The sequence below is a fragment of the Podarcis vaucheri genome, assembly GCF_965113315.1.
Source record: "Podarcis vaucheri genome assembly, chromosome: 1".
NCBI classification, from domain to species: domain Eukaryota; kingdom Metazoa; phylum Chordata; class Lepidosauria; order Squamata; family Lacertidae; genus Podarcis; species Podarcis vaucheri.
The window spans coordinates 139,307,611-139,322,490 of NC_138759.1; the positions used below are offsets into that span (position 1 = coordinate 139,307,611).

The 14,880-nt window shown below is 43.5% G+C and overlaps 1 protein-coding gene across 2 annotated transcripts in view; it reads right to left on the reverse strand.

Annotated features, from left to right (window-relative positions):
• CPS1 (carbamoyl-phosphate synthase 1) overlaps positions 1-14,880 on the reverse strand; it is a 159,965-nt gene that overhangs the window by 36,060 nt on the left and 109,025 nt on the right. For both annotated transcript variants that reach the window (XM_082228040.1, XM_082228039.1), the window contains 4 exons: positions 14,002-14,143; positions 7,487-7,552; positions 3,009-3,072; positions 1,907-2,088 (listed from right to left, as the gene is read on the reverse strand). In XM_082228040.1, coding sequence (XP_082084166.1) covers positions 1,907-2,088; positions 3,009-3,072; positions 7,487-7,552; positions 14,002-14,143 — 454 coding nt within the window. The remainder of the gene's footprint in view (positions 1-1,906; positions 2,089-3,008; positions 3,073-7,486; positions 7,553-14,001; positions 14,144-14,880) is intronic.

Here is a 14,880-nt window from a genome sequence, read left to right on the forward strand (position 1 = left end):
CAGACTGTTTACTTAATGATCTGCTCCAGAATCTTCCCTGGTATTGATGTCAGACTGACTGGGCAGTAATTATTTGGGTCCTCTCTTTTCCCCTTTTTGAAAATAGGGACAACATTTGCCCTCCTCCAGTCTGCCGGGACTTCGCCTGTTCTCCAGGAATTCACAAAGATGACTGCCAGTGGTTCTGAGATCACATCTGCCAGTTCTTTTAATACTCTTGGATGCAGTTCATCTGGCCCTGGAGACTTGAATACATCTAAACTAGCCAAGTATTCTTGTACTATCTCCTTAGTTATTCTGGGCTGTGTTTCCTCTGCTGAATCATTTGCTCCAAATTCTTCAGGTCGGGCATTGTTTTCTTTATCAGAGAAGACTGAGGCAAAGAAGGCATTGAGGAGTTCAGCCCTTTCTGTGTCCCCTGTTTGCATTTCCCCATCTTCTCCTCTGAGTGACCCGACTGTTTCTTTGTTCTTCTCCTGCTCCGATAGCTTCAAGTTACAAGAAGAGAAGTACTTTCTGATGGTTAGAGCTGTTTGACAGGGGAACGGAATCCTTTGGGAGGTGGTGGACTCTTCTTCCTTGGAGGTTTTTAAGCAGAGGTTGGATGGTCACCTGTCAGGGAAGTTTTAGTTGAGATCCCTGCATTGCAGGGGGTTGGACTAGATGACCCTCAGGGTTGCTTCCATAATTCTATTATTGTTTTACTTTCTCATACATGGAATTTTAAGCTTCCCACTTTGATACCCCCAAAACAACTCTCTGTAAAAAAGGGGTGTTGTCCAGAGCAGCACCCTGTGTGGTAAAACAGTCCCAAGGATTGTTGCAGCTCTGGCTGCCAAAGCCCCAGTTAACCATTCTCTCCTCCCAGTAAGCTCCAGGACAATATGAAAGAACGCTCCCTCCCTCCTCTAGTCCAACACCACTAGCACCACTTTTGTCTGGGCTAAGTCCGGTGGGCCAGTTTTAAAAACAGAATTCCAAAGGAGTCACATTGTGAACCCTGACTGCTAATGGGTGAGCTGGTGCTCTGACCTCGAAAGGGCACTTGGCCTTGTTCCTCACAAAAGGAGTGTTCTCATGTCTCAAGCCTGGAGGCTTTTCACCTGGCATCTTTGAATCTCCCCCCCATAAAAGAGAGAGAGAGAGAGAGAGAGGAGAAAGGTACTTGACAGGTGGTATTAATTGGATTGCAGCTCATGCTGCCCTAGTAGGAGACAGGGTCAAGAATTCAAGCATTTTAGGAACAGAGTTGCAAAGAAAATACATTTTTAAGTATTCTGCTTAAGCACTTTGCAGAGCCAAAGGTGACAATGAGACTGACTTTGCAAAATGGAAGGTTTAGGAAACCTTGGTTTATATTCCCTGAGACTATTTGGGTTTTTTACCTCCTGTTGGGAGGTGTCCAAGATGATGAGCAGGCTGAGGCAGCACAGAGACCTTCAAAAACTGCTGCACATCTATCAGAGCAACTTTTTGAAAGCTATGTTTGGCATTTGAAAAATCATGTTAGCTTCAATGGCATTGTCCTCATGCATAAAATTAAGCATGTGTGTAATTGCTTTCACAATCACAGGTTAAAACTAAGCTCAGCAAGGGCAGGACAATTTGATCCATAAATAACTGTGAAATAAATTAAATCAGCTTGTAAATACTGTGCAATATGTCATCTTTGGAAAATAATTCTCTATTTATTTGGCAGTCATTATGGAGCAGTTGGTTAGGAACTGCAATGCCATGCAAAATATAATGCCAGGGTCTTTTTTTTTAAAAAAAAAAAAAAGTAGTGCCCAGCCCAAGGGGACAATGAGACTGACTTTGCAAACTGTTTGGCATGGTTTAGGAAACCTTGGCCTTGATTCTTATTTTGAGGCTGTTTGGATTTTGGATTAAAAAATAAATAAAATACCTCCTGTTGGTAGATGTCCAAGATTCTCTCCAGGGACAGCTCATCGAAGTAGAGCCTGTCACACTCATCAAAATCCGTGCTCACTGTCTCTGGGTTGCAGTTCACGACAACAGTTTTCTTACAGAGCTGTCGCAATGTGCGGATGCAAGAAACGGCACACCAGTCGAACTCCACACTGCTCCCTGCCAATGAAAGAGCAAAACCAGGTGAAGTTTTGAAAGGAGGTCATGGTGCAGGCAGGTTTTAAAACATCAGGAGGGCATCTGAAGGGCAGAGCAAAGATTCCAACTGCCTCCGTGTAAGCCTCCCAGTAACTCAAAACCTGTGCAAACATCAGCAATACCTGTGAACGACTGAGTTCACAGAATCATAGAGTTGGAAGAAGCCTCCAATGCCAGCTAGTCCAACCAACTGGCAAAGCAGGATATCCACTGCTAAGGTACTTCTGGGAGGTGCCATCCAATCTCTGCTTACCAAACCTCTAATGAAGGACAGTTCTATCACCTTCTGAGGGAGGAACTATTGTCTGTACCATCTGTACCAAGTTTTCACTACTGTTTTTGAATCCTTTTCTTGTCATTTGAAGCCACTGGCCCAGACCTCTGGAGCAGGAGAACACAAGTCTGCTCCCTCAACTCCATGACAACCCTTCAGATTAATTCTCTCTTCCCCAGATGAAACACACCCAACTCTTTCACCCCTTCTCCACAGGACTCCAGGTCTCCAGGCCCCTTTGCCATCCTTGTACTAAATAGCACCTTCCTGGATCTAGTTCAGCAGTTCATGGGTCTGACTGGGGGCCTGTATTCCAAAGCGGAAGGGAGAATCTCATTCACCATCTCTTAATTGTGCTTACATCTACACCAGCACTTTTTTAATTTGTATTTTTAGAACTAGTCTAAAATCTTTGGCAAAAATAGAAATGTCTTTGGTTCTACATGGACAAAATGCAATGTTCTAGCAACGACACAACGTAAATTTTGCATGTGGAATTCTAGGACAATGTGAAACTTTATTGCAGAAGAGGGTGCCTAACACACCTAACACACTTTTACACGGTCTTCTAGTCTGGAAAGGCAGAGATACTAAAAACAAGATTTACCTATGTGATATGGTCCACAACCCAGCACCATCGTTCCATGGTCATCAAATTTTACATCATGCTCCTAAAATAGAACACAGTACGCAAAGTCATCCAGTATTGTTCTCAAAAACATCCACTGCGCCCATGAGAAGAAACCATTTATGCCTCGCAGTTCTTTATTTTTAAATTTTTATTACTGGGACTTAACTTTGACCTCATTTAGTTTACTTGAATGCCACTGAATTAAACAGATTTTTGGAAACTCAGATTTACCTTAATTGTAGGACCAATTTAAATATTCTTTTTTAATAATTGCTTTATTGATTATAAAAAAAGAAAAAACCAGTCAATAAAGAAAAAACCCCAAGGGTATTACAAATTACAAAAAATAAATTTCTTACAACACAACTTCTATTATGACTTCTATTCACCCCATCCAGAGTCCCAGGTTTCTTTTCAGTAGCGCACTTTTAATTATCACTCCAGACTTCTCCCAAATTCTTATTTTCAGAAAGTTTTCTGGGTTAATAAAGGGGTCATTCTAAGCCTGCCAGAGAATTCACAATTTTGCAATGCTCTTTAAGATATTTTCTGTAAATGTCCCACTCTCTAGTGAACGTTTGTTTTGTATTATCTCTAATTTTTCCTGTCATCCTTGCTAATTCTGTGTACAGTATTCTAATAATTTCGTCTGCCAGTGCACTTTGGTCAGGGTGGAATCTCCTTTCCATTTTTTGGCTATTAAGATTCTTGCTGCCACTGTTGTGTACAAGAAGATCTTCCTCACATTTTTTTGGCATGTCTATACCTATTATACCCAGCAGAAAGGCTTTGGGGGTTTTTGCAAAGGAGATTTTAAACCTCTTTTTGAGCTCATTGTATATTATATCCCAAAATTCCCTTATTTTCTTACAATTCACATGTAAATCATCGTACCCTCTGCCTCTCTACATCTCCAGCAAATGCCTGGTTCAATTTTTTGCCAATTTTGATGGTGTTAAATACCACTGTTAAAGCATTTTCATGAAGTTCTCTTTCAGGGTATAACATGCAGTACACTTCAAGTCTTCCCTCCATAGTTTTCCCCAGACTTCCATTGGAATATTATAGCCAAAGTCTCTGGCCCATTGGACCATTTCCGATTTAAATTCCTCCTCTTTGACTTCCCAGTACAGGAGTCGTCTATACATTTTAGAGAGTGGTTTCTCTCAATTTAATGATTCTGATACACTCCTGTGAGATGCATTCTGTGTCTTGCTGGAAGGTAGTGGCACGAATAATCACATAATACAGGAAGGAATACACCAATTTAAAGTAGCCTTCTAATCTTACCAACGATTAATGTTGGCTTACAGAATATTGTAGCCATAATGAATGCTTTTAATTAAAGGACACCATTGAAGGTACAGACTCACACCAGTGAGGTCACAGTGCCCTTATCCATTATGCTACTGAGTTTAGAGTCCAAAACAAGAGCTATGCCTAAAGAGGCCCATTTATGAAGAGTGGCTCAATTGACTCAGGGCCACTGTTTCATAGAAAGTGGAGGATGGAGGTCTGATTTAAAGAGCAAAAGGGCTGCATAGATGAAGGGTGCAGACACCATCACTTGTCTCTGTTTACTCCCTGCAGCCCCACCTCCCTCCAAGCATTTTTGCTCCAGCCAGGCTCACTTCTATCGATCTATCGATCTATAACCAACAGCCAAGTCATATAACAAGTTGAAAAGGCCGACTACAGAAGGACTAAACAGATAGCTTGATTTGATTATTTGTATCAATAGTTGAGTAATGCTTCTGTCTAGGAAGGAGCATCTGAAGCTGCCACATTATGTGTCAAACTAAATTATCTCACAGTCTCAGCACAGTCCACTCTGACAATCAAGCCCTTTCCAATCACCTGCTTCCCCCACAAACCTTTTTAACTAGAGATAGAATCATAGAGTTGGAAGAGACCACAAGGGCCATCGAGTCCAACCCCCTGCCAAGCAGGAAACACCATTGGAGCACTCCTGACGTATGGTTGTCAAGCCCCTGCTTAAAGACCTCCAAAGTAGGAGACTCCACCACACTCCTTGGCAGCAAATTCCACTGTCGAACAGCTCTTACTGTCAGGAAGTTCTTCCTAATGTTTAGGTGGAATCTTCTTTCTTGTAGTTTGGATCCATTGCTCCGTGTCCGCTTCTCTGGAGCAGCAGAAAACAACCTTTCTCCCTCCTCTATGTTTGTGGAATATTGTAGCCATAATGAATGCTACATTGTGGATCTAGGAGTCTTGGTTGACCACAAACTTGACATGAGCCAACAGTGTGACGCGGCAGCTAAAAAAGCCAATGCAATTCTGGGCTGCATCAATAGGAGTATAGCATCTAGATCAAGGGAAGTAATAGTGCCACTGTATTCTGCTCTGGTCAGACCACACCTGGAGTACTGTGTCCAGTTCTGGGCACCACAATTCAAGAGGGACACTGACAAACTGGAACGTGTCCAGAGGAGGGCAACCAAAATGGTCAAAGGCCTGGAAACGATGCCTTATGAGGAACGGCTAAGGGAGCTGGGCATGTTTAGCCTGCAGAAGAGGAGGTTAAGGGGTGATATGATAGCCATGTTCAAATATATAAAAGGATGTCACATAGAGGAGGGAGAAAGGTTGTTTTCTGCTGCTCCAGAGAAGCGGACACGGAGCAATGGATCCAAACTACAAGAAAGAAGATTCCACCTAAACATTAGGAAGAACTTCCTGACAGTAAGAGCTGTTCGACAGTGGAATTTGCTGCCAAGGAGTGTGGTGGAGTCTCCTTCTTTAGAGGTCTTTAAGCAGAGGCTTGACAACCATATGTCAGGAGTGCTCTGATGGTGTTTCCTGCTTGGCAGGGGGTTGGACTCGATGGCCCTTGTGGTCTCTTCCAACTCTATGATTCTATGATTCTATGATTCTAACCAAGACTCCTAGATCCTTTTCACATGTACTGCTCTCAAGCCAGGTGTCACCCATCTTGTATTGGTGCCTCTCATTTTTTTTGCCCAAGTGCAATACTTTACATTTCTCCCTGTTAAAATTCATCTTGTTTGTTTTTGCCCAGTTCTCTAATCTGTCAAGGTCGTTTTGAAGTGTGATCCTGTCCTCTGGGGTGTTAGCCACCCCTCCCAGTTTGGTGTCATCTGCAAATTTGATCAGGATGCCCTTGAGTCCATCATCCAAGTCATTGATAAAGATGTTGAATAAGACCGGGCCCAAGACAGAACCCTGTGGCACCCCACTAGTCACTCTTCTCCAGGATGAAGAGGAACCATTGATGAGCACCCTTTGGGTTCGGTCAGTCAGCCAGTTACAAATCCACTGAGTGGTAGCATAGTCAAGACCGCATTTTACCAGCTTCTTTACAAGAGAGTAGATGTTGGGGTCTGTGAACCCAGGTCCTTCTGCTGGCACTGCAGATGACTCTTTGGGCCTTTGATAGCTCATCTGTTATTCACATTATGCTAGCCTAGGAAAATGTCCATTATTAAAGGTTATGTAACATGGTCATTTTGCCTGGCCTCAACTCAGGCTAATAGGCTTTAGGAGTTTTGTGTATAAGAGTTGTATTGCTACGCCTGTCTGGGAATCTACCCAGCTACTTTCCCAACTGCCTCAGCTAAGCATTGTCCTCATTCTTCCTACTGCTTTCACTATGTACTAAGTGACTTTGATTCCTAACAGTTTGTGTTCTGATCTTCAACTCTTGCAAAGATATGCACCAAACTGATTTGGCATTACTGTACTGGCTCTCTGGCCCTTTTGGTTTGTGCCTTATGCTTCAGAGGTCAGCCTCACCCTCCGTCCAAACCAAACCTCTCTTTCTTTCTTGTAACTCACATCCCAAAAGCTATTTCTAATGCATTGCCCCAATGCTCATAAAGCTGCTCCAAGTAATCACCTACTTCGCATTCATTTTTACAAATTGCCAGGGAGTTAGCATTTTCATTATGCAATTCATTGTCAGTAAGTGGTGTGAAATGGGATGGGACAGGGCTACCCACTGTGCTCAAAACGCATTGCACCACGTAAATTGAATTTGGTAGAGAGAGGTTCAACTTTGCAAGAAGTGGGGGGAGGAGGAAGCTCCCATCTCACAAGCAAAACTTGCATCGATTGCTTTCTCATTGGTAGTCCAGAGCAAAGAGCAAAGGCTTCCTGTTTGTTGTTTATAGATGTCGGAACTTAAAGAACAAAACTGTGGCTCTGTGGGCAAGATTTTTCATGGCTTGTATCCCTGCAATGTCTGCTCAAAAGGACTATAACGCTCCCAGCTACACTTTTACTTTCTCAATAACAATAGTAGGCAAACATTTCCACCAGTACTCCAATGGGATTATGCCTCTGCCAGCTGTTCTAACCCTTCCCTGAGCTATCCCTGGAGTGAGTGAATTTGAGTTGCAAGGTCAATAGATAGTAATGGGAGAAAATACATCATAATACTCTGCAGCTATACAGAAGTAAACAATAGCACTTACCTGACCATTATATGTGACATAGAGGTAATTAGTTACAGCAGGGTATTCTGCTGCCAGGGTGTCAATCTGCAGAGGAAGGGAAGAAATGGTAAATGTGAACACAAAACTATTTTCCAGGCCAGGATTTCATGCTTCACTTTTTCTTGCTTTCCACTCAGTGAGTCTCCAGGCTCACTGCTTTCTCTCTCCTCCCTGCTCAAGTACTTATATAGACAATACACCAGCAATCAGCCATTGAGCATTATTCATCTTACTTTTTAATCCCATATGGAGGGATCTGGTTCGCCGGTTCGCCAGAACCGGCTTAGTCCTGCTGGCCACATGACCCGGAAGCTGTACGTCGGCTCCCTTGGCCAGTAAAGCAAGATGAGCACCGCAACCCCAGAGTCAGCCACGACAGGAACCCCCCCCTGGGGCCTGTCCCAAGGTTGGGGGCCCCTTTACCCTTTAGGGATATGGAATGTATTTTCCAACTGCCAACCCTTATGTCACCAAAATGACACCATCCACACACAAGCAACCTCCAGGGACCCCAAAGATAGCTAAAGAATAAAATATCCTAAGGAGCGGAACCCAAAGGAGGGGAAATAGCCCAAAGGAGACCAAGCATGCTCATCTGGCACAAAAAGTTGAATGACCGTTGGGGAGGCAGAAACAGAAGCATGGACCTCATGAAGAGGGCACGTCTGACAGGCTGGACCCCTGGACAGGAGCACAACCATACTGCAACACTTGATTGTAGCTTCCATGTGTTAGTTTTTAAAGCTGCTATATTGCATTTTGCAACTAACTACTTGTCATCATCACTGGGATTGTTGGTTATTTAGTTCACTGCGGGCAGTGGTATTCACAGGGGCAGGATCTCACACAACTAGTTTCGCAGAGCCAGGAAATCTTTTTGCTTGTAGTTCTCAAACAGTAACCACACATTTCACATAGAAATTTGCTTTAAAAACTATGGGGACTTTCAAAAGCTGTTTGTAATACAACATGGAGGTCTGATGTCCAAAGTCAAAAATCCACCTGGGCGTAGCCAGGTCCTTGGAAGCACCTAAGTACTGCCTAAAATAACCATTATGCAGCTTCCAAATGCCGGTGAGTCTTTGGGCCACATGCAGTCTCATTCTATCCATATTTACTCTGCAGTTCCATGGCTTGCAGCTGTTGCTCCCTGAATTAGTTTGGGCTGTTAGCCCCACACTGTAGGCAATATCTGACCAAGCAAACCCCTTCTTACCTACTCTAGAGAGGGCAAAGCATAATTGCAGGTCCTTGTAAAAACACTGTACCAAGGGAGGCAGAGAGGGGACGCGGGTGGTGCTGTGGGTAAAACCTCAGTGCCTAGGACTTGCCGATCGTATGGTCAGCGGTTCGAATCCCCGCGGCGGGGTGAGCTCCGGTCTTTCAGTCCCAGCTCCTGCCCACCTAGCAGTTTGAAAGCACCCCTAAGTGCAAGTAGATAAATAGGTACCGCTTTATAGCGAGAAGGTAAACGGCGTTTCCGTGTGTGTTATGTACTGAGTTGAATAGGATCCAAACTGAAGCAGTCTGATTGGTCCTAGAACAATAGGATCCAAATTGCAGCAGTCTGATTAGACTTGAACAATAGGATTCAGAATGCAGCAGTCTGATTGGGACTTCCGGGGTTGACGCGATCTGGGAATGGCGGATTCCCTCCGAGCTCCGGAGGGAATCGGCTCAGCAGGGGACGGGTCTTTGCCGTGCCGGCGACACGGGGACCCTTAAAACCGCAGGCGCGGAATGCCTGCGGACTGAAGACTCGGCGGGTGCCTTAAACGCCCCCCCTGATTCGCGAAGAGCCTTTTTAAAGGCTGCGGAGGGGATACGGGGGGTGGCGCGGCACTGAGAGTCCATCGCTACCTCTGCTGAGCGAAGCCGCGAGCCATGACCGGAGAGCGCTGACTTCCTTCCTTGAAATTCGGCTGAAAAAAACAACCCGTGAGTAATTTGGACTTGGTTTTTAAGAAATTTATCCACTGAATTTGAGACGATCGGGGGATGTGCTAAAAGGAAGTCCGCACCCCCTACCTTGCAGAAGATCTAGAGCAACGAAAAAAGAACTAAGCTGGAGTGCCTACCCTGTAAAGGGTGAGTTTTTAAAAAAAGACAGTAACTTCCAAGATTTGGAAATTTTGAGCAGGAGAGAGGAGTGTTGGATGTTTTATGTTCTGTTGTAAACAACCCCCCCTCCCGGGCCCGGGAGCGTCCTGCTTTGGAGCTGGTTTAAGAAGTGCAGAGTTTGACAGCTGTCAAAGCTGTCAAACGGACTGTTAATAGTGGAAAATTGCTACCTAAGTTACCTCTGGATTAAAAAGAGTTACAATTGATCTAAAATTGTTGGAAATAAAGAAACAATAACAAGACAGAGGACTGTTGGGGAAAAGAATACTAAGTAACCAGATTCCCTCTAGAGGGAATTCTGTGGAATTACAATGGCTGTGGATGGAAAGATACTGGGAGAAATCGAAAGGATGTTTTATTTGGTTGGAATCTTACAAGAGCAGACTACGGCTATGAGTGAACAATTGATGACCTTGAATCCTGAAACAAGTAGTTCTGTTCAATGTAATGAGAACCTGGCTGAGAAAGAATCCACAGCTGAGCCGGAAATGATAACCAAAGAAGAGGAGAAGACAAAACAAGAAAGAGAAGAACTGAAATGGGAAAATATTGTCCAGAAGTTGACATCTGTGGAATATAAACAAGGAGACTATTGGACTGAACCTACTACAAATCTACGAAAGATCCAGAAGATGAAAGTGGAGGCCCTGGGAATCTATGAAATCAAGGAATTTAAAATAAAGAAATATAATTGGGGCCTCCACATAGACTCTGACTTTGATTATGTTCAAAATTCATGCCTTGTGGAAATTCCTCAGCAGTTGCTTGCAAATATGGGAAGAGATTTTGGACTGACTGTGAAAGAACTCTTTCGAGACGTGAAGACCGACATAAAGGATTGCCAACTAGGCCGGCGGAGAGGGACTGAAAGAGATTTGAGAGCCTCGGACGTAAGGAATCCGGGCTAATAATTACTATTTTGGACATGTTTTTGGAAGGGACACAAACCGGGGAAGGGAGGGAGGGAAGAATCTAGTTTCAACAACACTTAAGACCATGGGATTTAGCTAACAAGATTATTATTTAAGACAAAATGGGAAATCGTTGGAAGGGAACTGAGGTCCAACTTAGAATAAATTTAATTTTGCTTTTTTTATATATATAAAGGACTAATATTAAGATGGATAAGGAAATGTCAATTTGCTGATACAAATTTGGGAATAGGGATGCAAGGGAGGGGGTGGGGGGAAGTCAATGACCAGGGTTAGAAAATAAGTTTGTTTTGGAAACTATATATGTTTGTTGTTTTATTTTTCTGTTTGTTTGTTTTTATGTTTTTCGTGTTTTTGTCTTTGTCTATATAAAATGTGAAAACCCAATAAAAATTTTATAAAAAAAAAAACAGAATGCAGCAGTCTGATTGGTCCCAGAACAATGCAGCAGTATGATTGGTTGGCAGGAACCACCCAATCCTGCTCCAGATAGAAGTGAATCCACAACCTGATTGGCTTACAGTAGAATTCCGGAATAAGCCAATCATGTGCAGCCCATTGTGTAAATAATGTATATAAAGCAGATACTGTGAGGGGACTTTCATTCATTCCTCCTCACCACTATGAGCTGAATAAAGAGCATGAAATCACTTTGCGACTCTGAGTACATTTCAGTGTGCTGCGCTGGTGTGGCTCGCCAGATGCAGCTTGTCAGGCGGGCCACGTGATCCGGAAGTGTCTCCGGACAGCGCTGGCTCCCGGCCTCTTAAGTGAGATGGGCGCACAACCCTAGAGTCAGACACGACTGGCCCGTAAGGGCAGGGGTACCTTTACCTTTTCATTTAAGGGAGGCAGAGAGGCAGTCCCTCATATCAGCAGCATGGGAAGCCTGTGTCTAAGAAGAGTGAACCCTTTTCTGTCACAAGCAGAATCACTTTATGAAGGATAGATTTCCACTGGTCATTCAACTAAAGGACAGGTGGCAGTCATGCATTCTGCCAAGGCAAAGCAGCACAAAATTGACACACCTGCCTAAACTAGTTCAGAATGCATTAAGAAAGCCAGGAGAAAGGGGATATAAACTTGGACAACAGCGATTTAGGGTGCAAAGGGCTCTTCAAGTAATTCAATGATCTTTTTAAATGAATCGGGGGTGAAGGTGGGAGACAGCTGGCAGAACGTTCATATCAATTTCCCTTAATCGAACACCAAAATGTGAAAATGACTATGGAACACCTATGGAAGCAATTGTGACATTGCCATGAATACCAGATGAACGTATTATGCTCAGCGCTATCACAATGAATACCAAATGAACTTGCAATGATGGGACACTTAAAATAAAGTATTATCCTATAAAAATTTATTGCAGGGAGACAAAAGGAGCCACACGTTTCACGGTCACACAGCACAAAGGGTCAACACCAACTGTTTCCAACCTTCTATATTTTCCTGCTTGAAACCAAAGCAAAGGCAGGTGGTTTAATCCAATGCAAGTTGGAGAAGGAAGGCTCACTCGCACAACTTCCCTAGGATGTTGAGTGTGGATGAGGGTGGAAATACAGCAATGAGTTTCTGCTATGTATGTTACACTAGCATTAACTCTTAACAATTTGGGAGGAATAAAATGAGAAAGTTACATCTAAGAAACTTAAAGCATTTCTCTTGGTGAAGTCAAACTTCTGCGGCTGCTGTGGCTGCAGAGACTGGTAGCTCGTAACTGCTGCCTCCTGCACTATTTAGCAGCACTGAAGCGACTTCCCCGGGGCTCAAGTGTTGCCTTGCCTATGCCAAAGAAATACCACTGCATCCCTGGCCGCTAAACAAAGAGAGCCCACTGTTTCCTCAAAGTGCTCAAAGTGCAAAGCTGCCCTCCAGCTAACTGGGGAATGGGGTGTGTGTGAAACTTTTCTGCTGCGGCAGGGTCAGCTTCAAAAACTCCCAGTCAGAGCCAAAGTGGACAAAGACACAGAAGAAACCTGCAGCCTCAACATTCATAGGCAGGCATCGCTAGGCACTTACATTGTGGTTTAGATCCCAGCTGGTCATCTGCCAAAGATTCTTTAGTTCTGATTCTCGCATTGCAGGGGACTGCATATTAGGTGACCCTCAGGGTCCCTTCCAACTCTGCAATTCTATGATGCTGTGGTGCTATGAATTAAGACCAAGGAATTTCTCTTGTGGTCTCAGGAAAACCACTGCCCCTTGTTCATATCTACCTCATAGGAAGGATGTAAGCCAGGCATGCCCAAACCTGGCCCTCCAGATGTTTTGGGACTACAACTCCCATCATCCCTAGCTAAGAGGATCAGTGGTCAGGGATGATGGGAACTGTAGTTCCAAAACATCTGGAGGGCCAAGTTTGGCCATGCCTGATGTAAGCTTAAACTTCCACCCAAGAGACCTAATTCCCCCAAACCACGCCCACCTGCCTCACACCTGATGTCAGATGTGGGACAGGTGAAGATATGGCTGCAAAGGAACAAAGGCACTGCCTAATGTTCCTCAGCAAGAAGGGCTCCCCCTCAGCACATATCAACTGACCAGTGCTGAAAGGGTCCACCAGTCAGAGGTGGCCTGTGGGGTGAGGAGAAGAAAAGATCTGGACAGCTAGCTAGACCCAGTCCACCTCCCTGCTCTGTTATGAATTCTGCAGGTGCCGCCATAGACAGGCAAGAAATAAAATAGCTGTGTTAATAGGCAAAGACATGGAGGCGCTGGAGCCTCAGGGCACCTTCCACCAATGCCTGCCGACTGCTTCTCCAAACCCTCAGACAAAATGAACACATGAGAGAGAACTATGGTAAGCATAAACGACTAGTGGAAAAGGTAACCATTGATTCTATAGCCTCAAATTTTCCTTGCTTGTCTCCAAGGAAGTCATCAGGATTCTCCACAGTCACAGCTAACATGGGACTACTTTTCCAAGTGATGAGCAGTTTGTATAGTCAGGATCTCAGTTTCTCATCTGTAGAATGGAAACAATGTTGCCTCCCTATCTCAAAAGATTAATTTCCACAATGATGAAGCAGATGTGTGTGTAATTATACTAGGGATGCATCCATGATTATGAAACAGCTGTGTCAGTAATTATACTAGGGATGCTTGAGGAATTTGATTTCTGTGAATTTTGATGCAAACGGAGCTCTTTTGCCCCTCCCAGATTAACATGCCATTGGAATACAGCTATGCTGGGGATCCTATGCTTTTCAAAAGTTTGTGACGCAGCTAAAAATAAATGATAATCCAAAGATAAATTTTAAAGTGCTAAAACACATTTAGAAAAGCATACAGAATGTGTGTTTAAATACAAATTTCCACATGAACCTTTTAAAGAAATCACCTGTATGCAGCAACATGGTGAAATGGACTTATAAATGACCACCTATGAAACTGACACAAACCCAGAGACAGACTGAACTCTCGATTCGCAAGTTATACCTGTTTCACCCAAGGTGTGACGTTCTTCCTGAGTCTCAGGTCCCTGCTCTGCGCTTCAGTCACTCCAAGACATTTCCCAATCTGCTTATCTGAGAAGCCGATCTGCTTCGCTCTCCTCAGGCTCTCCTCTGGAATCGATTCACTAGGATGAACACAAAAAGAATTGTTACGAATACCACATATTTCATGTTCTTGAGTGTTGTCTGCATTTAAAGAGGGGGCAGATTGGAGAGGGACGAAAGTACTCAGTGCTAGTACACAGTTTGAATGTTAAGTGTAGGAACCCAAATTTCAAACCCCACATTTACCTATAAATCCCCTGGGGTAGCAGGAGGCAAGGACCTCTTAGTAATACAACTCTGGCTCCCCATAAACTATTGTGAATTTAAAGTACTCCATGAAAGTGTGGAATCCAAAATAAAAATAAAAATAAGTGGCTGGTAATAATGGACTTACCTGGCACCAAAATCGCAAACATTTGTCTTTTGAGGTCAAATCTGACATTCAGCCTTGCCAACAGACCCATCAAAACTCCCCAGCTACTTGCCACAAACACTTAATTGTCACAGAGAGTCATTAGATTGCAATGTTATACTCTCCACAGGGAGTACACAGAGATTATAATTACCACTCATGTTACCCTCCTGAAACATTTTCTTATTATTTATTAACAATATAAACAAACTTTGTAAAATAATAAAGAAAAACATTCATAAAACATCACAACATACAAAAATCCAATTCATATATACATAAAGCAAGAGTACAAACACTATATTTACCTAGCAGCTTCAAAACACCCCTGACATCTTTAACTATGCATGACTTTGACCCAGCTATGTCCTCTGCGATGGTTGAATCTATTCCAATACTAGCAAA